Source organism: Crotalus tigris, unplaced genomic scaffold (genome assembly GCF_016545835.1).
Source record: "Crotalus tigris isolate CLP2741 ecotype Arizona unplaced genomic scaffold, ASM1654583v1 scf7180000024439.5362192, whole genome shotgun sequence".
Lineage (NCBI taxonomy): Eukaryota > Metazoa > Chordata > Lepidosauria > Squamata > Viperidae > Crotalus > Crotalus tigris.
Window position 1 is genome coordinate 135,955 of NW_024100609.1, and position 24,287 is coordinate 160,241.

General features: G+C 39.0%; 1 protein-coding gene across 2 annotated transcripts in view; it reads right to left on the reverse strand.

The window, feature by feature from the left end:
* Positions 1–395: 395 nt before the first annotated feature.
* The window catches only part of EIPR1 (EARP complex and GARP complex interacting protein 1), a 68,116-nt gene continuing 44,224 nt past the window's right edge, over positions 396–24,287 (reverse strand). The window contains exons 5-10 of one of the 2 annotated variants that reach the window (XR_005555278.1): positions 22,395–22,494; positions 18,270–18,406; positions 9,908–10,075; positions 7,803–7,970; positions 2,391–2,479; positions 620–732 (exon numbers count right to left, since the gene is read on the reverse strand). Coding sequence is in view for 1 of the 2 variants with exons in the window: in XM_039331929.1 (XP_039187863.1) it covers positions 558–732; positions 7,803–7,970; positions 9,908–10,075; positions 18,270–18,406; positions 22,395–22,494 (748 nt within the window). In the remaining variant the exon portion in view is untranslated. Of the gene's footprint in view, positions 733–2,390; positions 2,480–7,802; positions 7,971–9,907; positions 10,076–18,269; positions 18,407–22,394; positions 22,495–24,287 lie in introns of both variants that reach the window. The other variant, XM_039331929.1, reaches the window with a different exon arrangement.

A 24,287-nucleotide genomic window follows, 5' to 3' on the forward strand; every position in this document is an offset into this window, starting at 1 on the left:
CACAAGGCTCTCCAGAGGATGGAGGGAATCTACGGAACCCCGTGAACAACTGGAAGAGCAATGGAGCAAGGAAATTGCTAGACTAGGGAACCTCACGCAAGAGGCATAAAATCCCTCCTCACTTCAGGAAATTAACTCCCTCCATCCCAACATGTTTTATAGATCCTATCAGACCTCTGGAGAGACATGAGGAAGGAGAAGTAACAGGGAAGAGGAGAGACAAGGAAAGCTCTGTTCTTTCATAAGCTTGAACAGCATCAGGCTTCACCCTAAAAGTCATTCCTATAGCATAACACATATCATACAAGAAAACTGGATAATAATAATAATACCGTCACATATTTGTGGGGGTAATCTGTGTGACACCCTTGCTGTTTAACAAAAAGAGTCTCTCCTTTTTTTTGCAATTTTCATACTAGATCTTTAATTTCCAAATATTTACACCAGAAAGAAAAGGGCTGATGTTCCATCTATGACATTTATTTGAGGAACAAAGTATTTCCAATTATCAGCCAACATTGAGATAATGAAGCTCAAAAAAAAAAATGTGAATAGATCTATAACAGTATGTGGTATTTAAGAGCTCTGGGGACTCTGTTAATAACAAGCCGTCCATCATAGCTTAACGAGGCAAATAGCCATGGGTCGGCTGAGGACCATTCCACAGCATAGACGCTGTCTTCATGTTCTTCGTAGGTAGCTATTATGCTATCCTGAAGTGGCTCTTTAATCCTAAAATTCAAAAGAGAAAAAAGGGTAGGTAAGAGAAAAACAAATGATTGAAGCAATTCTGATTTATCAGGTGTTGGAAAATGTCATGCTCCTACTCAAATGTGCTGTTAAAATGGAGCCAAAGAATTATCTAAGAAAATGAGATATAAACAAGCAAATGAAGGATTTTAAAATGGGCCAGTGTCTCTGCTACCTCTAGATCCTTTAATTATGTTTAACAGCAAAATCTCTGTTAGTGAAGATTTGGGGGAGAAGATCCATTCACAAGCTTTCTCCAATCCAGCCTGTTAATTCAGAAGAAAGTATGCATTAAAATGGTTGTCCAAGAGCATATTGCAAACTGAAGTCCATAACTGCATTCCTTGCACACAAAGCTTCACGATAGTTTCGAATGCTTAGCACTGAAAACTATCAGTAAAATTTATCAGAACATAGTAGCCATGCTGCAGATAAAAAGCGGGACATGAATATAAGTATGAGAAAAGAGGGAGGGGGGTGGTTGTTCCTGAAAATTGTATGTATTTTACTCACTTATTAAATTTATATGCCACCCACCTCCCCAATAAGGTGACTCTGGGCAGCTTGCCAACCACAAAAAGATAAACAGAAAAACAAATAAAAATTTAAAAACCAAAGAGACAAACAGCACAGGGGTGAGATTTTCTTATCCTGTCAGCCACCTCCAGGAGTGAGTATCCACCCCCCCTTGGGGTCCCAAGCTAACTGCAAACTTGTCAAAGCCAAGTTTTAATGTCCTTCTGGAAGGCCAAAGGGATAGGAGCAGTTCTCACCTCCAGTGATAGAATGTTCCAGAAGATTGGGGCCACAGCAGAAGAGGCTCTTCTCCTTGACCCCACCTGCTGGTATTTCTTAGCAGACAGGATCCCTAACAGGAGCCTTGGACCAGATGGGGAAAACAAGTCCCATTGAGTGAGATGGCTCCTCGGATACCCTGAACTATGCCATGAAGTACTTTAAAGGTAATGACCAAAATCTTGAATTGGACCCCGAAGCAAACAAAATCTATTTTGTTTTTCCCATACTCTTCCCCCCCCCCCCCAATTTCCTTTTGAAATTGATAAATGAGGCTTGTAGGAAAACTGGCGATGTCCCCACTACTTTTGGGGGGGAAAAATGTTCAGTGTAACACATGTCATTGTCAGAGGACACTAATATCCTTTATTTAATTAGGTTAAGTTAATGAGGGTTTAATAAACAAGCATGGACTGTTTATTAATTACAACCTTTTCTTCGTGCCAGAGTCTGCATGGAGGAGGGGTGTTCTAATAACATTAATCATGGGAGATGGGCATGCTAAAGGGTGATAAGAGAAGCTACTTTTTCTTCCTTTTGGTATTTTTAATTATCTTAATTGTCCTCTGCTGAATTATCCTTTGCAGATTAAAGTAAACTGGCAACATGCAGAATGCCTACTGTCCACTTGCTTCTAAAAAGCATGGACTACGGAAAGATGTATATTAGGAAGATAGAGAGTACTTTTTTGCAAAATGCTGAGCAAGCCTCAGTGACAGAGTTGCCTTTGTGATCTTCAAAGTTAACTCTAATTACTGCTAATACTATTATTACTATGCTTGCCAGTAATATTAGTTCAAATTGTTAAGGAAACATTTACTTGTAGTGGCTTTCATTCATCTCACCTCAAAATCCCCTTTATGAGAGTAACATCCATTATTCAGTGGGGTTACTATTTCACTTTATCTGCTTAGGTGTGCAATTAAATGTTTCGCTGTCAAGGAAAAGAGATAAGGATAATTTATAGGGTACACAGAAGTATCTTCAGGCAAAAAAAAAAAAGTGTGCCTACATGCATGTACAAGCCATCGCCCCAATGCATTGGGAAGTATTTTTATTCATAATTTAATATGTTGCTTTCCTTGAGAATTTTTATTAGTATTGTAGGAAGGATAGATATATATGTTGCATATAATTCCCCATCCCCAAATGGGTGGAGTATTGCATGATCAAAACTATGTAATTTAAAGCCTATGACAACCAACTGCTTTATATTTATTTATAAAGAGCCCTGATGGTGCAGTGGTTAGAATGCAGTATGGCAGGCTAAATCTGCTAACTGCCCGCAGTTCGATCCTGACCGACTCAAGGTTGACTTAAGCTTTCCATCCTTCCGAGGTCAGTAAAATGAGGTCCCAGATTGTTGGGGGCAATAGGCTGACTCTGTAAACTGCCTAGAGAGGGCTGTAAAGCACTGTGAAACGGTATATAAGTCTAAGTGCTAATTGCTAAGTGCCATTTATAAGTCTGTGCTAATTGCTAAGGGCCATTTATTTACCTCTTTTGTATGAACTATATGCAGCATTCACTATCTTTAACTTAAAATATCAGCCCAAAAATGTTGATTCTGACATACAGCTTAAAGATGAAGGTGAAGCACTATGCACTTTTGAAAATTGAAAATTCTCGTGTTGTTTGCATATAGTAATGGAGTTTTGGGTTACCATGGCATCTCCAATTACAAGTCATAGTCAAGACACTTTTCCCCCAAAACTTTTATTACCACTAGAAATCACCAAACTAACCCTCAAATTGCTCGCCTTAAAGTTAAACAAAAAATAGACTTTTCCAGACAAATGTTTAACAGTGTACAAAAGCGACACTCAGATGCCAGCCCGAGGGACAAACAGAACTGTGAAATGAACTCTGCAGATGCCCTGTCTCTGTAGCTGCAGGCAAAAAGTGACCAACATCAGCATTTTGGCAGCAAACAGTGCAATCTTTCCAAGCAAAGATTGTGAAACAAAAAAAATGTGAACAGACAAACTTTTCTTAAAGCAAGCTCATTATCATGTTTTAACCTTTTCTGTGTTGAAAAAAAGAATGGACTCTCACTAAGAAGTCATAACAGTCCACTCAAGCAGTAGAAAAAAGCATTACAGGCTTAATGTACTTTCATGAGAAGCTGCTACTTATTGAGGTATTTAATAATTCTCTGAACCAATTAAATTATATTTAGATGGCAGATGCCAGATGGATCAATCCTCCCTATCTTTATCGAGCATCTTAATTCTACCATCCGTCTCACTTAGAGAACCATAATCTATAAGGCACATTTTACATGTGTCTTCCAAGAAGACTTCAAGAGCTTTGTTGGAGCAGCACCAAGAAAATTCAAACAGGTTGTAGGGCATCCAGTTCAATTCAACAGTTCAATCCAAATTGTTGATTTTATTGGGAGACACCATTCAATTAAGAAATTCAACTGAACTGTCTTCAAACTGAACCTTCATATCAAATTTCTGCACAGCCTTACTGTTTAGGTATTCCTGTTTCAGACAAGGAACCATCAACAGATATAGAAACCCAAGTAACCTATTTTAAGATCCTAGAAGGTTATTCATAAACTAGTGTTTTACAACTGCGGGCCAGGAAGGAAGAAGATATAGCACAGGGGTTAGAATGCAGTATTGCAGGCTAATTCTGCTCACAGCCAAGAAGTTTGATCCTGGCCAGCTCAAGGTTGTCTCAGCCTTCCATCCTTTGCAAGTTGATAAAATGGGGACCCAGATTGTTGGGGGCAATATGCTGACATTGTAAACTACTCAGAGAGTGCTGTAAAGCACTATGGCACAATATATACTATAAGTCTACATGCTATTGCTACTGCTATCCTATCTAACACACATTAGTAGCCAGTACCATATCATCCTGTTTCATATCAGATAATTCTTCCTTCTGTCCATTACACAAATGACTAATTTTTGGAGAGCAACCACAAGGTCATAAGGGGGGGAATCTCTCTACCCTCTTTTTCTATACTGTGATTAAAAGTTTACATCTCCTATCATCACCTAAATCCCACCTTATCATTTCCATATGGGAGAGCCCTCTCATCCCTTAATCAATTGGCTGTGCAACAAATTAGCAGTTAAGCAGATAGCAAACAAGGCTGATGTGCACATTCAGAAATTAGGACATCGCAGTAAGTGCACAAAGAAACACCATCTTTTATATCTCAAATTTCCAGATAAACAAATCCAAATAATATTAAAAGACTTAGATTTAGTGGGCATAATAGAAATTTAGTGGGATCAAGAGGATTAATGAAACAAATCTGCCTCTGGAGACAAATGCTAGAGAAAGGGTAATAGGGTTCTGTCATCTATTTAGCATATCTGTGATTTGCCTTAATTCATCTTTTAATTTTTTTAAACAGCTCCAGGAAAGTGTTGATCCAGTTATGGAGCAGCAATGAAAATAAAATTGGGAATTCCAGTGTGATCACACCTGGAATACTGTATGGTATTTTTGGAAATAATACTGTAAAGAAGGAGAATCAGTACAATAGTTTCAGTTCCACTGTATTCTGAGTCCTCCTTGCTGACCGGTCATGCCAATTTGGACCCAATGAGTGGCTGGATCCACTCATGTGCAGCATCTCTTTCTTTAGCTCTTGTTCACACAACCCATAACCATAATTTTTAAACCAGAATGGATGGGGTTGGCATGCTGAACCAAAATCAAGTATGTTTACATCATGGCTTGGGACTCTGTATGTATTCAGCCATTGCCTATGCAATTTTTGCCCATTCAACTTCCATTACTCGTTTAGAATGCACCACACTTGCCCTTTTCTTGACCATTCCTCCAGGTTCTAGAGTTCATATTTAGCTTTTCATGGTTTACTTGGACTTTTACCAATTAAGTGTTTAGGAGTTGTTCACAAGTGACCCATCTTGTAATCCTCTGTTAATAGAAGAACAATAAAACAACTATACAATTTTTAGCTAGTAAAATATCATTGTCTGGAATTAATTTTGATCTTAATTTGCTATGTATTTAATGTTTAATCATATATCTACCAACCTCTTTAGTTCTTTATTTTAATTTTACTTATTTTTATCCAACCTTTATAAATAACTCAAAACGATGAACATACCTAATACTTCTTCCTTGCCCTATTTTTCCCTGTTGAGCTGAGAGAAAGTGACTGGCGCATGGTTACCCATGTTTAAGTAGGATTAGAACTTGGAATCTACTTGTTTCTAGCCTGGTGCTCTCAACCACTAGGCCAAAATGGCTCTCTTTATAATGTTAGGATGTTTCTTCCAGGTTGCTTCTATCACCCACTCTTCAAATTTAGAATCCTTATGCAATCCTGGATTACTCAGTGAGCTCTGCTTATTCAAAGTGTTTCTACAAGGCCAACGGTAACGTTTTTGCTTAAGTGGGAAGTTAGGCTACTGAAGTCTTATGCAGGTTGACTGTGATCTATAAGGTGAAGTTCCTGTCACTCTTCAACGCACAGGAGAAAGTGGCTAGAAATTGTCAGACATTTGATTTTTCATTCTTTCTGTGAGGATGGGCAAGACAGCAATTCACCTGGGTACTCATCCTCTGATTTTAAAGGATTATTACATGGTTGAGTCTTTTGAAGTGTATGGCCCTAAATAAACATTGAGAAAGTTTCCTGAACTTTCAGTATCAAAATCCTTTCTGCATCCTGAAAGGTTCTATATTTGGGGATCATGACACCCAGATCTGTTCATCTAAAATGATTGTCCTTGCTGATATAAAATATTTAGAGAAATTTGAGAGGAAATGAATTGTGCTCTTTGTACCTGATACACATAGATGCAGAAATGTTATTTGGGGACTCACATCCAATTCTCTCACTGGCAAAATATAATTGACAAGAGTCCTGAAGGATATGGTGTGAATGCATACAAAAAGAGATTTCTTATAGTTCTCATTATTTCTCTTAACACTTCTCAAATGTTATATTTAAACAACACAAGTGGAATCTGTAATAGGTAACTGCAGACTGGAGTTTTCAGGGTTCCAGCCTACCACATCTTTCAGGACATTTGATTGAATAGCAACAGCAATAGCACTTAAATTTATATACTGCTTAACAGTGGTTTACAGCCCTCTCTAAGAGGTTTAGAGTTAGCATATTGCCCCCAACAATCTGGATTCTCATTTTACTGACTTTGGAAGGACGGAAGGCTGAATCAAACTTGAGTCGGTAAGAATTGAACTGCCAAACTGCAGGTAGTCGGCAGTCAGCAGAAGTAGCCTGCAGTACTGCATTCTAATCACTGCGTCACCATGGCTCTTAATGCCATCATCCTTTGATTTATCTGGGTCTAGTGAGAATAAAATGTATGAGGAAACCTGTAACAAGTGGATAGGTATAGTGCAGACTCCAATATAGGATGTGGATATTGTAATACAGCAATCCCCAACCTTTGTGGCCTGGTGTCTCATCTGGGAGGGGAGAGGAAAACCGGGCCATACAAGCGGCAGGCTGGCGTGCGCATGCATGCAGCTCCACTTCCATAAGTGGAGCTGGGCATGCATGCGTACCGGCCCGCCTTTTGTTTGAGTGGAGCTGTGTGCACACTGGCCCACCACTCGTGTGAATGGAGTCACATGCATGTATGCGCTGGCCTGCCTCTCATACAAGTGGAGCTGCGCACGTGCATGTGAGCTGGCCCACCTCTCACATGGTCTGGTTCTAAATAGGCCAGGTCCCGGTAGTAGGCCATGGCCTGGGGACTGGGGACCCCTGTTGTAGTAGATCCCAGTTATTTAAAAATGCAGAAGAAATTAGAAATGTTTATATGGGTAGAGGAATTAGAAAGGATACGCAAATGACAATTTTTCAAGCAACGCTTAAACTTAAAGCTGTACAAATTTAAATTATGTGGTTCAATGTTATAAGGAGACAACAAGGAGACAAAAACCAGGAAATCGTTCCAGGGGAAGCCAAAAACTTCCTCCACCTGTTTTATATATGAACTTATGAAGACTTTAAAAAAAAAAAAAAAAAAACTTCCATGAATTTTGGATCCAAGTCCATGTGATCTTGTAGCCTCAACGTGTGTGATATAAAGACCAGTCATTAAAAATATGAGAAGTGCCAGTTCCATTCCCTTACAAAACAGTTATTTCAAATATATCGATCTATTTACCAATAAGGTACATACATAAATATCCTAAAATTAGTAGAGAAGATTCCCATTAACCAAGATATAATTAGAACTTACAGACATCTTTAGTGAGTTTATTAAAAGCAGATAGATTCTTACTTGTCATCTTGTTGACGGTCTTCTTGATCACTAAATTCATCATCGTCTACCAAGTGTCCAAAAGGCTCAGAAGAAATTGATACCATGTTGGAAAGAATGACTCTGCTATCACTGCTGCCAGTAAGTACTAATTGGTCATGGGAATGATTATAACGCACAGTCCAAACCCTAAAAAGAAAAGATGGTTATGAAGATCAGTCCCTAGAGTAGTTCCTATTGCATGTTGTTATTAAATATGTTGGAGACATCTCAAAGTTCATACTGTGAACAATAATCAATGACTGTAAGAAAACAATTATTTGCTAAGAAGCAAGTTGACTGGGTCAATCAAATCTATCTAGTATATAATTGGTTAAATCCAGAATACCTGAAAGTGGAATATCGCACATATACCACCAGAGAAGTTAATAAGATACCATCACTAAGTTTATTTCCAGGGGTTTTCAGTTAATTCACAAGGCTTTTTATTTCTTTTACTCTGAGCATAAAATTTAATAAGTAATTAGCTTTACAGCTTATGTTCCAAAAGAATGTAAATATAATTTAAGACTCAAAAACTCATGTAAACTTTGGCTGTCTCATCTCCACATCCCCCAGAAATTGAGTCTTATTCAAATACCTTAACCATTACACTACAGTGAATGGTGGGATGTTTATTTATGAAAGAACGATGTTGGATTCAACTTAATACATGCTACCAGGCTGAAGAAGAGGACACTTCTTTTGGCTAGACAGCATGTCACAAGACTATCAAATTATCTTTCCTGAGAGCATGAATAAGCCCTAGGATCCTGCTACAAACTACTTTCCATTTGGGTTTCTAAAGCTAATTTTTTGAGCGGGGGGGGGAGGTGGGGGACCTCTAGCCACTACTTGAACTTCCCAAACCCACCAAACAATTTAAAAGACAGTCCATGAGCATCTTCAAACCTGCCAATCTCAGTAAAGGGAAGGAATACAACCAAGTGAGCAAATGACTTGTTTTATTGTATTTTTAAAAACAACATAACTGAGGCAGAAACAAATCGACTAAGCTCTCAACTGGAACAGTGGCCTAGTTTCTTTCTGTTTGAACTGGTACGTGGACTTGGTGTGGAACTGCCTAGACTTAAGCCTGCAAGTGGTTTAGTACCTAGTCTTCATATAATTTCCTTTAAGGCAGAAATGTTAATATTCTTAAACTAAAATCCATGAAAATATTGTATTTCCAATGTTTGCATGAATTTATAAGAAATAAGTAACATTTTCCCTGAAGTAAAGCAAAATATAAATATAAGTAATATTTATAAATTTAGTGTAATACAAACATAAAATACTTGTAAATATTTTATCAAATCAATCCAAATTATCCCCAGACCCTTACAGTGAACAGTAAGAGTCCATTAAAAGGACTCCTTTAGCATTATTGTGTTTTTAAGTTTACATATCATGTCAATGTCTTCAGATGTTCTGCACCTGTAATAAAGTAATAATATATCAATAGGAAATGATGTTAAGAAGCTGCATCTTGTACTAAGTGACTGCAAAGTTCAGGATTGTTTTCCCACATATATTGTTACCAAAAAGAATTGTGAAACATGAACATTATATCTCTTGGCAATACAAAAATCTTTCAACAGAAGGAAATAACTAAGCTCTATTATAAACACATATTGAAAGTACTTCTCGGTATGGGCAATATCTTCTTGGTAAGCATTTGTTAGCTTTCAAAATGTTTATTTTTCTTCTGTTTATTAATAGACTCTGATTCTTAAGAGACTGCCCGATCAAGTCACTGCAGTTTTTTTGGCAAGGTTTTTTTCAGAAGTTATTTGCCATTGCCTCCATCCTAAGGCTCAGAGAGAGTAACTGGTTGAAAGTAACCCAGCTAGCTTTGTGCCTAAGGTGGGACTAAAACTCACAGTTTCCCGGTTTCTAGCCTGATGCCTTAATCATTATACCAAACAGGCTCTTGGAAACTTTTAAAGTGTATAAGCTACATCAAATATTTGCTGTGCTGACAAAAAGATGAAGATCTGTAATCCAAGTTGAGCCTCCCTGACAGTTTTGGAGAACAGGACCATAAAAATGGAATCTTAGAAAACTGCCAAATAAATTCACTTTACCAGTGGGAATGTTCTTCTAGTGTCTTCACTGCCTCGTTGACGTTTCTGGTGTCCCAGAATTTCACCTTGCAGTCATCTCCACAACTGGCCAAATAGTACTGTTTGTTGGGATTAAAATCTAAGTCCCGCACCAGCTGTCCATGAGCATTTTCTATACAATAAATTTGGCTGTAGGAGAAACAAAAAATTATTCATCAAGAATAAATACATCTATAATGAACGCTAGATAGGCCACTAATAAAGAAGAAAAGAGGGATGGGGACACGTTTGCACTGCAAATTTATCCATGTCCATTTAAGGAATGATCATTAAGGAATGATTTGCTGCATCTGTTCTGGTGGCAAGAACTTAGCACCACTGCTTCACTCCTTTAAAACTACTGTCTGAACTGAATGTCTGGAAAAAGACCATTTATTGTGAGCAAACAATCTGGGACCTCCCAGTATATGAACGCAGAACTTCCGACACCTATATACACACCACTGTATCCATCACTCTTCTCTGTATTGCTATAGGGCAGCAGGTAGAGGAAAGTAGCTATTCATTAGTTTCTCGTCTTTATCATACTGGCAGCATCCCCGGGAACTTGTTTCCATGCCAAAGTCCATCTTCCGTGTAGGAAAATGGGGGACAAGGAACTAATGAGTAGACCGAGATAGCCATATGTGCATGTCACAGTGCCAAGGATGAAATTCAGGTGTGCATCACAGTAGATTTGCAGCAGGTTGGATGCTGGTTACAGAAACCTCTTGCTGGCACTGACTCAAAGTGAACATGTTGTTTCATTCTCATTTTATTGTGAACTTGGTTCATTCTTCTGGCACCCACCAATAGAAACAACTGTCAGTTTAAAAATGAATGTCTTGAAGTAGCACGGGACAAGCAACACACAAAAATCTACAGGGTGTGTATGTCATACATGTGAGGGGGGAGGGAGAGGAAAATTATAAGCTGTTATTACAATAATTCAGTCTTGGGAAACAATAACAACACTGGGAGCTATTTTAAAAAAAGATACCAAATATTTATATTTTTTGCCTGCAATTTCTAATAGTAAAAAGAGAAAATATTGGATGATATCATAACTTAACTTTTTAAAAAATCGGTATAATCGATTTTCATTATTCATAGAAAGAGGTAGTCTTCGGCTTATGACCACAATGAAAATTCTGGTCCACTGATAAGGGGTTGTTAAGTGAGGTGAGCCTGATTTTACAACCTTTTTTGCCAGTTATTAAGCCAATCATTGCTGTTCTTAAATGAATCACAAGTTGTTAAGCAAATCCAGCTTCCTTCTATGATTCTACTTGTCAGAGGTTAAATGGGAAAGTCACAAGTGGCAGCTTCATGGAACTCTGCAATCCCTTGTAAATACATGCCGGTCGCCAAACCCCTGAATTTTGATCACATGACCACAGGGGGTCGCTGCAACGGTCGAAAGTGTGAGGACAGATCACAAGAAGTCCCCTTTTTTCAGCACTGGCATAACTTTGAATGGTGGCTAAAGGAATGGTTGTAAGTCGAGGACTACAACTGCAGTTTTGTGCCATAAAGTGGCCACAAACCCTGAATTAGAGAATACTGAATCAAACAGGATATTCACTTTCAGCATGAGAGCTGAAACAAGAAGGAAGAGTGTTACCCTTTTTGTGCTCAGCTGGGACCTGAGCATGACTCCAACTTTTCCCTGCCCGGCACAGGTCTGTGAATGACTGTGAAAGCATCACAACTATTGAAATGGGGGAGGTCATGATTAAATTTTAGCAAATTGGCGAATTGGAAAATATGGAATAATGGAATACTGAGGACTATATTTTTAAGGAGGAAAGAGAAGCTAAAAAAAAGTGATAGGGAAAATCACCAGCATACCCTGGGGTATCGGTCCCTTTTCAGGAACTCATATCCCATCCATTCTTTGTGGGTTTTTGCTGAAGAATTTCAAATCAAATCTCCACCAGGAAGTGTCACAAAGAGGAATCTTATTTTTTAAAAAAACTGAAGCTTCAGATCTTTTTAAACTGTAAGCCAAAGGACAAGGACTATCATGTTTCTATTATTCTCTAAGCTACCATTAGAGCTTTTCAGATGAAAGGGAAGAGGTAGAAGGGAGTTTAAACACCTTTAGCAAATATGTATTGCATAACCTCTTCCCCAAATCATGCTAAACATGCAATTAATACCAATCTGAGTTTGGCCCTTTTATATACATCTCAGACTATGCATAAAGTTTCAGCCTGGAATTATATACAGTGGGGCAAACAAGTATGTAGTCCAGTGTTTCTCAACCTTGACAATTTTAAAGCATGTGGACTTCAACTCCCAGAATTCCACAATCAGCATTGCTGGCTGTGGAATTCTGGGAGTTGAAGTCCACATGCCTTAAAACTGTCAAGGTTGAGAAACACTGATGTAGTCAGCCACCAATTGTGCAAATTCTCCCACTTAAAAAGATGAGAAAGGCCTGTAATTGTCATCATAGGTAAACCTCAACTATGAGAGACAAAATGAGAAAACAAATCCAGACAATCACATTGTTTGATTTGGAAAGAATTTATTTGCAAATTATGATGGAAAATAAGTATGTGGTCAATATCAAAAGTTCATCTCAATACTTTGTTATATATCCTTTGTTGGCAATGACAGAGGTCAAACATTTTCTGTAAGTCTTCACAAGGTTGGCACACACTGTTGCTGGTATGTTGGCCCATTCCTCCATGCAGATCTCCCCTAGAGCAGTGATGTTTTGGGGCTGTCACTGGGCAACACGGACTTTCAACTCCCTCCAAAGGTTTTCTATGGGGTTGAGATCTGGAGACTGGCTAGGCCACTCCAGGACCTTGAAATGCTTCTTACGAAGCCACTCCTTCGTTGCCCGGGCATGTGTTTGGGATCATTGTCATGCTGAAAGATCCAGCCACGTTTCATCTTCAATGCCCTTGCTGATAGAAGGAGGTTTGTATTCAAAATCTCACAATACATGGCCCCATTCATTCTTTCCTGTACACGGATCAGTCGTCCTGGTCCCTCTGCAGAGAAACAGCCCCAAAGCATGATGTTGCCATCCCCATGCTTCACAGTAGGTATGGTGTTCTTTGGATGCAACTCAGCATTCGCTCTCCTCCAAATACGATGAGTTGTGTTTCTACCAAACAGTTCTACTTTGGTTTCATCTGACCATAGGACATTCTCCCAATCCTCTTCTGGATCATCCAAATGCTCTCTAGCAAACTTCAGATGGGCCCGGACATGTACTGACTTAAGCAGGGGGACACATCTGGCACTGCAGGGTCTGAGTCCCTGGCGGCGTAGTGTGTTATTGATGGTTGCCTTTGTTACGTTGGTCCCAGCTCTCTGCAGGTCATTCACTAGGTCCCCCCGAGTGGTTCTGGGATTTTTGCTCACCGTTCTTGTGATCATGTTGACCCCACGGGGTGAGATCTTGCACGGAGCCCCAGATCGAGGGAGATTATCATGGTCTTGTATGTCTTCCATTTTCTAATTATTGCTCCCACAGTTGATTTCTTCACACCAAGCTGCTTGCCTATTGCAGATTCAGTCTTCCCAGCCTGGTGCAGGTCTACAATTTTGTTCCTGGTGTCCTTCGACAGCTCTTTGGTCTTCACCATAGTGGAGTTTGGAGTGTGACTGTTTGAGGTGGACAGGTGTCTTTTATACTGATAACAAGTTCAAACAGGTGCCGTTAATAGAGGTAATGAGTAGAGGATAGAGGAGCCTCTTAAAGAAGAAGTTACAGGTCTGTGAGAACCAGAAATCTTGCTTTTTTGTAGGTGACCACATATTTATTTTCCACCATAATTTGCAAATAAATTCTTTCCAAATCAAACAATGTGATTGTCTGGATTTGTTTTCTCATTTTGTCTCTCATAGTTGAGGTCTACCTATGATGACAATCATCTTTTTAAGTGGGAGAACCTGCACAATTGATGGCTGACTACATACTTTTTTGCCCCACTGTATATGCAGGGCTTTTTTTGTCACAGAACGCCCAGAATGGAGTTCCGACACCTTTTTTTGGATGGAACCTTGTAGGGTAGGCAAGGCGGGTTGTGTGTGTGTGTGTGTGTGTGTGTGTGTATACACATACGTATACATATATATATACACACACACACACATATATACACACACACACACATATACACACACACACACATATACACACACACACACACACACACATAATAAAGGTAAAAAAGGATATATGCAGTGTTATTTTCATTTTAGATGTCAAAAGGATTTTGTGGCTCCCAATGTTTTGTTTTTGGTGGGAAATGGGTCCAAGTGGCTCTTTGAGTGTTTTAGGTTGCCTTCCCCTGGTATAGCCCATGGTGAGTTAAGTGATACTATGACCTCCCTCTTGCAGTGCCTAGAGGCTGTTGATACAGAAACCTGGCAAGATAGAATGTGTTTGGGGATCTTTGGTCCATAGAAAACTGCCATCTTTAGTCTTGGATGGGTGGCACTGCCCCAGATGGGTGGCGCTGCAACAGAGAGACTTGTAATCTGGGAGTTCTCCTGGACTCATGACCTCTGCTCAAGAGAGCAAATAGCAGTCATGGCCAGGAGGGCCTTTGCTCAACTGTGGTTTGTGTGCTGATTATGTCCTTTCTTAGACCAACAATTCCTGCTCACAATTACCCATGTTCTAGTCACCTCCCATTCTGATTATTGCAAAGCTCTCTACATGGGGCTGTCCTTGAAAAGTATCCAGAATCAATTGGTTCAAAATGCTGTGGCCCACACAATTTTGTACAGGCCTAGATATGCATACGGGTCATTCCTCCTGAGGGAGCTGCTTTGGCTGCCAATTTGGTTTCAGGTCCAATTCAAATGGCTAATTGTCACCTCAAAGTCCTACGTGGCTTTGGATCAGGACCATCTTTTCCCAATCCACCAGAGTGGGGTTATGCAGGGAATGCTATGGGTCCCCTCCTTCTGGCGGGACTAAGAAGTGTCTTTCCATGATGGTTCCTTCCCTGTAGAACATCATCCCTGCAGAGATAAGGTTGGTCCCTACTTTGACACTCTTTTGCATGACCCTAAAGCAGTGGTTCTCAACCTTTTTAATACCGCGACCCCCAACCGGTCGTAAGTCGAGGACTACTCAACCGGTCGTAAGTCGAGGACTACTCAACTGGTGCAGCACCGTTTACAGAATGGGACTTTTGGCGGGCTCAGCAGGGCAAAGACAGCCTGGACAATTCCTATTGGCTTTTGAAAGCCAATAGAATTAGACTCTATTCAAGAGAGTCTATTCTATTGGCTTTCAAAAGCCAATAGAATAAAAGGGAGTAGCACAGCTAAGGAAAAGGGGAAAAAAATGGCAGACTGCGTTGTTTGGTGACCCCCGTGAAATGGTCGTTCGACCCCAAATGGGGTCCCAACCCACAGGTTGAGAACCACTGCCCTAAAGACATGGTTCTGGGGATACCAGAATGATATGGAGCCCATCAAGTGACTTGTCTGGGATGGGGATTATTGCTTTTTGTACTGTTTTTGTATTGGGATTTTATTCTTGCAAGCCACTCAGAATCATTTAAATAAATAAATTCCTGATTTATTGTTATGTGCAGATCAGGAATTACAATGCCAACATGTTCACTTATTTATATTCAGGACTGACCTCGGTCACATTATCAGTATGAATTCTCAGGGCTACAACAGCCTTGAGAAGAGAAGGAATACAGCAGCACTCTTCAAATATTTGAAAGGTGATCACATGGAAGAACAGAAAAAACACTATTCTTTTTAATTTCAGGATGCAAAACATGGAATTTACTCGTTTAATGCACAGTAAGGCTGATTCCCATGAATGTTAGAAAAAAAAAAACTTCCAGCTCAGCAATGGAAGCAGTTAGTCAAAGAGGAGGGGGGCTCCTTTCCACTGAGCAGAGGTTAGTTTAACCCTCTGGTTTTAATTGGATTCTTGCACTGAGAAGGAGTGAATTCTGTCAGAGTTCCAGTTCTATGATTTTAGGATTCTAACAACATGCAAATCTAATCAAGCGTACCACAATAAAATTAATTAATTTTTTTAAACCCAAGCAATTAACCACAGAAACCAATTAAAAGCAATGGAGGCTAAAATATCAGCAAAAAGATAATTTAAAAATACATACACGACTACATACAGTAGTTGGATAGAAAATTGGCCTACTCTAGTTTATTCTATGGCATATAGAACTATCGTTGAAGGTTGCTCTGCAAATTTAGAAGGGCTCGGAGTAACCTGATATTGTCCCATAATTCTAGTAATACAATAACTGGCATTATATATTATTTATTTTATTATTCATGATTATTATTATTCAGATTACTTTTATATACTGGTGGAATCACCTTGACTGAAGCGGTAGGTAGGTAGGTAGGTAGGTAGGTAGGTAGGTAGGTAGGTAGGTATGATAGATGGATGGATGGATGGACAGACAAACAGACAGAAAGGCAGGCAGGCAGGCAGGCAGACAGATTTGGCAGATTTGGCTGCCAGTTTATTTCCAGATGCAATTCAAGGTACTGACAATAACCTTTAAAATTCTACATGGCATAGGACCAAGATATCTGCAGGACTTCTAAATAAAATCTGACGAAGTTGTACCAGTGGGAAAGACTGCCAAAGTATTTCTTCTTTAGAAACAGTTATTCCCACCCCCCCTCCAAAAATAAATAAAAATAAAAACAGCATCTTTATTTTTAAGCTTTAGAAAGTTTGCTAAATCAGCATCCAGAATTGAGGAGAATAATTAATATTGAGCTAATGTGTGTGTGTCTTTTATTGCTGTTATTGTTCTTAAATATGTTTAATAATTTATACATTTCTGCGTGGACATGTGTCCGTATGTGTGCATATATCTACACCCACTAATATGTGGTCTTTTTGTTTCACATATATTATCTGGCATGTAGCTTTTGTAAGCCATTTAGGTTTGCTTGAATGAAGTGCTGCAAAACAGTACAAATAAATCATGAATAACAGAAGCTTGAGAGCATGGAACAGTCTGGAGACCAAAACAGAATTCATTTTCTGGAGCAGATGGGGAAAACATGGCCGAAAGGCCTGTTTCCAAGTAGCTCCATCCAGCTTAGGAGAATGGACACCTTGGACACTCGGAAAGCCATTTCTTGCACAAGATCTCCTCAGAATCTTGTGGTCCAAGACATGAAAGGATAAAAGAAAAGTCTACTCAATTGCTAAACAGGCTGTCAACAAAGCCAGGGGTGGGAGAGAGAATGCACAAGATAAGAAGATGTCATGGACTGACTAACAATTTTGTTTAATGATGACCCACCACACAGATGACATTGCTATGCATGCTTTTATAGAATTAACGAAAAGGGAGAGTGACTGAAAAACACAAAGCATTTTAAACATGCATTTTTAGCTTTTCCTAATTGAACTGATGGGGGTGGGTATTCTATCAAGAAGCATAATTGGAAACAATGGAAATATAGTCCTCCTCCCCACGAGCATGCAGGAGACATAAAACTGAATTTAAAGGCATCTCCCCTTTAAGGCAGGAGAAGTTATTACAAGACATCCGTCTTCCAAGGCTAGTGATAAATTACTGTGTGCTAAGGGGATAAGCTGTATCTTAAAAAAGCTGGCACAGACTTCTGTTGTCATGGCAACAGATGTGCACAACATCACTCCTCTGCTTATCAAAATCACAACTCGACCAGGAACGGAGTCCTATATTTCTTATACTGAAGTATTAGCTTTGCTAGCATTCAAAATTGTGATATGTTGCAACCCCAACCTTAAATAAATGTGTACCGAAAAGCTAGCTGTTAACAGAATTGAAATGCCTGGTGTGTTATCTTATTATACCATCAAAATCAAATAGAAACTGAAGGGGTGTTTTTCTTTTCTTAAAAAAAAAGGGGGTGGGGAAGAAAAGCAGAACTTTAAAAAAAAGGAAACAGGGCATCAGAGTCAGCCAATGTTTAAATCCCGATCCAAGATGTAAGGCTGTCTTGGTCTGTTCTGAACTGTATCAACTGACTTCAAATGACATTTTATAAAATACTCACTCAGGGTAATCTATTTCATTTTATCTAACGGGAGATTTATTCATTTATTTCAGCCAGAGAGGAAGGGGCGCATCTCATTAGATGTAAGGATAAGGGGAACATATGACAGGTTAGTTATTAAAGCAATGTCAGGTGAAAATGTGGCAGGTTAGCTGTTACAGCTCTGCCAGGCATGCAAGATAGAAGAGCTACTACAGTACTACCATTACTGCTGCCCATTTTTATTGAAACAGGAGGACCTTGCCAGAGACATCAGGGTAACTTGTTTGGTTGGTCTTTCGTTTCAAGGACATAAAAGAACAGTGCTTCTTACTTCATAGTTCGTATATCCCATCCTCGAATGGCCGTGTCATTGGCTGTGGCAATCTGGGTGCAGTTGTGATGAGGACTCCATTTTCCCGATGTAAACTTCAGCTGTCCTTTTCCTTCCAATGTCGCTGAATTTGACAACTGTGCATCGAAAACAACCCACATCAGCATCTTTAATACAAGGTTAATCCAAGCGATAACAATAACAGCAACTTAAGAGGTAATAACAAGCAGAGCAACTTGAATCTAAAATCACAGAATTATTCTTATGTTGGATTACATTTCCACTCTAAAATTCACCACTAACTTCACACAAGTTGTGCATTTGCCTGTTTGGTACAATTACCCGCATTTACGCATATTCTGAAGGACTGTGCTAGAAATACTACTCTCTCTCTATATATATTTTTGCTAAGTACTCCAGGACTAAGAAGTGAAAAAAACGTCTGACAATTATGCTTTAAGCGTAACAAATTTGGTCCAACACTTTGGTCATTTTGTTTTTAAAAATATCAACTATTCAAAGATTAGATGTGGACTAACTTATGTTCCTTCTTAATGGCGAACCTATTTAAACTGGGGAAATGAGATTTGGGCTTCCATCAGTGTGCAGAGAGGAAAGTAGATGTCCCTGAATGATTTTTTAGAAGAACCTGTTTTGTGGGGCCAAAAAGCTTCCACACAAAAATTTTCAACACTTCTTTCTGTTTTCTCTCTCCAAAGTGAGAAATTACCATGCCCAGGGCGTGGCTCAAACTACTTCTTTAACACAACATTTTTTTGATGTCAATGATAAGCCTGAATTATGAAATATAATTAGCTCATTATATTCATTAGACAAAATATTACAGGTAGAAACAATTACCTACAATGGAGCCAGACACTGGGAGCTTGATTATTGAATTACTTTTCATTTAATGCTTGCCAGCACCTGAACCGCCAGTATTTTTTTTACAGAATATGAGAATATGAAATTATAAATCTATATATTTGTATCTTCCAACAGATTTACCTAGGCATCTGGCCTTCCAGGTAACGTACACCCATACAAGAGTTGGTTTATATATGACAGTGATGGCGAACCTTTTAGAGACCGAGTGCCCCCAAACCGCCCCATCCCCACTCCACCCTTGCTCCGCTCCAACCCACCCGCAGGGCCACCCACCACCTCCATGGCCCGCCGCAGATCGCCCAGGCAGCCCAGCAGCGCCAAGGTGGCCACGCCCTCCACCCGTGCCCCGCAGCATCATCTATTTGCGACCGGGTGCAAGGGCGGAGTCTTGTCTCCGCTGCCCAGCTGCCATGTCCTTGGCTGCGCTGCTCCGGGGGGCCATGCCTGGGAGTGACTCTCTTCCAAGGAGGCTGCTGGTGTGGAGGGGCCCGTGGGGGGAGGCGAAGCTGGGGTGTATGCCCACAGAGAGGGCTCCGAGTGCCGCCTTTGGCACTCGTGCCATAGGTTCGCCACCACTGATATATGATTTTGCCATATTTAAAATGCTTTAGACATCCACAGTCTATCTTAGTCACATTACTAATTCCTGCCAAATATACTTCTTAATATTGAATAATATTCTCCATTCCTACTCTTTAACATTTCATAGTATCATTCAAAATAGTGTGCAGGGAGTCCTATGTGCATATGCAGAGAATGTCCAAGGTCTATATAGCTTCCTTTTGTTTTGTTGAAGCCAGTATTTTTTCCCGAAAGTGAAAGAAAAAGACAGAAGGACTTAGAGTAGGCACACAAAATCAAAAATTCAGGAAAATGAGTGTTACATCTTTTCATTCAGGAATGATCACAGCTGATAGTTTAGGACTATCACACCTAAACATAGCAAACACTGGTCAGGGAATGCAAGGTTCTGTTTGTAGTACAAGTAGTCCTCAACTTACAACCACAACTGAACCCAAAATTTCTGTTGTTAAGTGAGTTTTGCTCCATTTGCGATAGTTATTAAGTGAATCACTGCAGTTGATATATTAGTAATTTGTTTGTTAAATGAATCTGGCTTACCCACTGACTTTGCTTCTCAGAAGATCGCAAAAGGGGATCACGTGACCTTGGGACACAGCAAATGGTCATAAGTATGAACCAGTTGCCAAGCATCTGAATTTTAATCACATAATCATGGGGGAATCTGCAAAGGTTGTAACTGTGAAAAATGGTCATAAGTCACTTTTTTCAGTGTCATTATAATTTTGAACGGTCAGTTAATGATCTGTTGTAAGTTGAGGGCTATCTGTACTTTGGACATGACTAATATATTATCACAAACCACGATGCTTTGGGGCACCTTAAATAAAACATTATTTCCCAGTCTCTTTCCTCAACTCTTCTATCTCCCCATCCCCATCATTATACAAATATTCAGTCCTACGCTGGATTTCATATCCATAAAGAAGGAAGACTGAAGTATAACTATAAAACGAGAGCTACAGGAAGGGAAGATATTCTCCAGCTTTTACAAGACACAAAAATCTACAATAATGCAGAACAAATGTTGGGCTGGTACAATACGACTCAGTGGACCCTAACAGCTTACATATACAACAAAGCAAAAATTCAATTCAAAATTCAATCAACATATTTTGAAAATCAAAATACTGAGGTAGCTGAAGTTTAAATATTCAAGTTATAATGCTTTACGTGTATACAGCACACTGAAATTCCACTGAAAATCCAAAATTTGGTGTTGGACTGAACACTGCTGGGTAGAATCAGGAATTCCTTCATTTTGTGCAAGGAAAGAAATTTGATTTTTCACTGATTTTTCTCTTCACTTTTGCTCATTTCACCATTCCTTGCTGAAGCAAAGCCCAAATTGTTATAAAAGTTCCTTAACCTTCATGAAACATTTGTAATGAGACACAGTGGAAACACAGCTTTAGGAAATTCATTGTGTGAGGGGATCTTGGTCATGGGTGTTAGGATCCAAGCTATTATTCTACATCCTGAACATCAGTCATAGTTTTATAATTTCCTTTAAAAATGTTTGTGTCTGTGTCAATGAACAACCCTTGGGTGATACTTTATACCTGGAGATAGGAGGAGCATAACAGAATCTCAAAACATAGAGAACATATCTACAGACTTTATTATCCATCTTCATAATTAGCAAACTATCAATTATGCAAAACAGCCAAATGTATGGAAATAATCTTAATTTGCATAATCAGTTAAGCACAGAAGCCAGCTTTCCAGGGCACCAAAGCTGGAGCAAACCCTTTCTCTCTTTTTTCTCCCTTTGGTGCATAATACACGCAGTCTCCACTTACAGAGAAATTGCCCAGGCAACTGTAAATGAAGTGAACAATGAGTTAATTTGAATCTTTTAATTTGGAGGAACTGCGCAGCTAATGAAAGCATGTGCCAGTGATCAATTTCTGTTACTGAATTCAAGCAGAGTACATGTCAAAGCCAAAGAGCTTGAGGTTCAGTGAAAAATTCTCTTTCTATTAAGCACTATGGCTTATGACATACTGGAGAACATCCCAAAGGTAATACTTATATTTGATACAGATTGGAATTAAGGAGAAATATGGTAACTTTGAGATTATGAGGAAAAGAACCTGCCTGGGACAGCAAAAGCCTAATTAACATTCAAAGAACCTTAAACCAAGGCAAGGCAAAGGAGCCTGAGGGATTGGGAGGAAGGACAGGAAACGCAAGCATGTCTATAACATTCTGACATTTCAATCAGACAAGAATGTTGATCACTGCCTGCAAACAGATTTTACCCTAGAAAGGGAATTGGCCAACAGTTGGCAAGGGAGACAGGGAGTAGCTAATGGAAGAAGCTCATGTAATACTGGCAATCACTAGAAAGGAGCTAAGAAAGCTTTCTGGATGACCAACAAGCAGTGTGAAAGGCTTCTACTCACAAGAAAAACCTTTACATCTATGATTGTTCCACTGCTGTAAGGAACAAGGTGCAGCTTTTCAACAATAAAAACCAAAAACAGAGTCTCAGTTTTTGAAACTATTTATCACTCTTCTGACAGACCTGAACTAACACATGGCAATGCTTATAATGTCTAAAAGTGTTAGCAATCTATTTTATAGCAAAAACATTCAGATAGGCAAATATGTCAAATATTATGCTCCGTGTCAATGGGATACACTCCTTACCACAGCCTTGGTTGAACTTTGTTGCAAATCCCATAGAAGGAGGTGATTATCAGCCAGTGAAATCAACTTTTTCCCATCGCCCATTGGTTCCCATGCAACCCTATAAGCACAAAATGCAGCAATGTAACTCAGAAAGTTCAAAATATTCCCATGTTACTTCTGGCACACCTTTAACCTAAGAAGACATTAGGTAATCCTCTTCTTTTGTTATTATTCTGTACGGCAAGAACATGAATGTGTTGTCATGTATAAGTTAGCAGAATAAAGTTGAAAAAGTATTTTAAAGGTTTTTTTAAAAAAATATTTATTTATGATATCACCAAGTTGAACCTGGAATGAACACCTTTAAATTATGTTTATATACCATATAACTAAAGGTAATACCTAACTCCGTTTTAATGTCACAGCAATAACTTTATGCAACAGATTTGGGACAGCCTAAATTCACTCAGTACAAAAGAGGACCTGACTCATTCTAACCATTGTAGCTTTGCAAAAAAGCCAGTCATCTCAAAGTTGATTTTTATTCTCAATATCTTATTTGTCCCTACTAAGTTCAGACTCGGACTGCTGAATGAAATTGATTTCCCTCTGTGTGTCAAATCACCAAATGCTGAGGAGGAGAAAAGTTCTTGATGATAGAGGTCCATTGTCTAGATCTCATCTGAAGAAAATTGATGGTCATATTCATTACTACTATCCGTTATTCAGTCAAAAAACCATTGTTAGACTGGATTAACACAGTTCTGATTTATATTCACAATTCTTACACCAGTGTCTCTTGAAAAATGTTCAGTGAGGTTAAGCAACGGAACAAAACCCAAATTAGGAAAAGATGTTAAACATGCCTATTTAGATCAGATTTTTCTGGATTTTCTTCTAGGCAAAAAGACATATTTGAATGGTAGGCTGGGGACTATAAGTGAAAGGATAGATGGAGTTGTTCTGGTCTATGACCATAATAAAGACTTGCTTTGATTTAATTTGATTTAGATGGAGCTAACATAAAAACTAAATTGGATTTAATTTACATTGCATTCCAATTTAATCTTGAAGGGGCGATGGGAGACATATTCAAAGTTTCTGAGATCTATAAGTGGCCCCAAGGTCTCAGTAGATGCTTCCTGATTGAAGTAAACAACCATCTGTTTTAAAGGGTCAAGAGTTTGGAGAATCCTCATTTGGGAAGATGCTTTAAAAATTGTGAAACCCTTTTGAATGTTCAATATTTCTGCACAACTATGACCTAAAATATGATCTGTTCTCCACACAAATCTTAAAGATAGATAAAGAGAACCCAATGAAACAAATTAGTTATCAGAGTTGTTTATTTACCGGTATTTATTGAGGAAAATGATCCAAAGCTAAATATTTTGTATGGCAAAAGTTGCTTTGGAGCTTTGCTTTCAGTAACTGGTGTGCCCCGCTTGGGCAGTAAGAACTGTGATTAAATGTTTCTGATAACGTTGATCAGTTCTGCATGTCACTTTGGATGAATTTTAGCCTGTTTGTCCTTATGCAACAGCTTCAACTCAAGGTTATTGGTGAGCTTCCTTGTGGGAACTGTTTACTTCATGTCCTTCCACAACATTTGTACAGGATTAAGGTCAGGATTTAACAGCTGACCATTCCAAAATGTTAACTTTCTTCTGTTTCTAACTTTTTTCTATTTCAACCATTCTTTGGTCCTATTGCTTGTCTATTTTGGGTCGCTGACTTATTGCATGACACACTTTTTCTTGAGCTTCAGTTCATGAATAGGTACCCACATTTTCCTGTAGAATATGCTGCTACAATTCAGAATTCATTGTTCCATCAAGAATGACAAGCCACCCTAGTTCAGAGGTAGCAAAGCAGGCTCAAACTATGATACTGCCACCACGTTTCACAGAT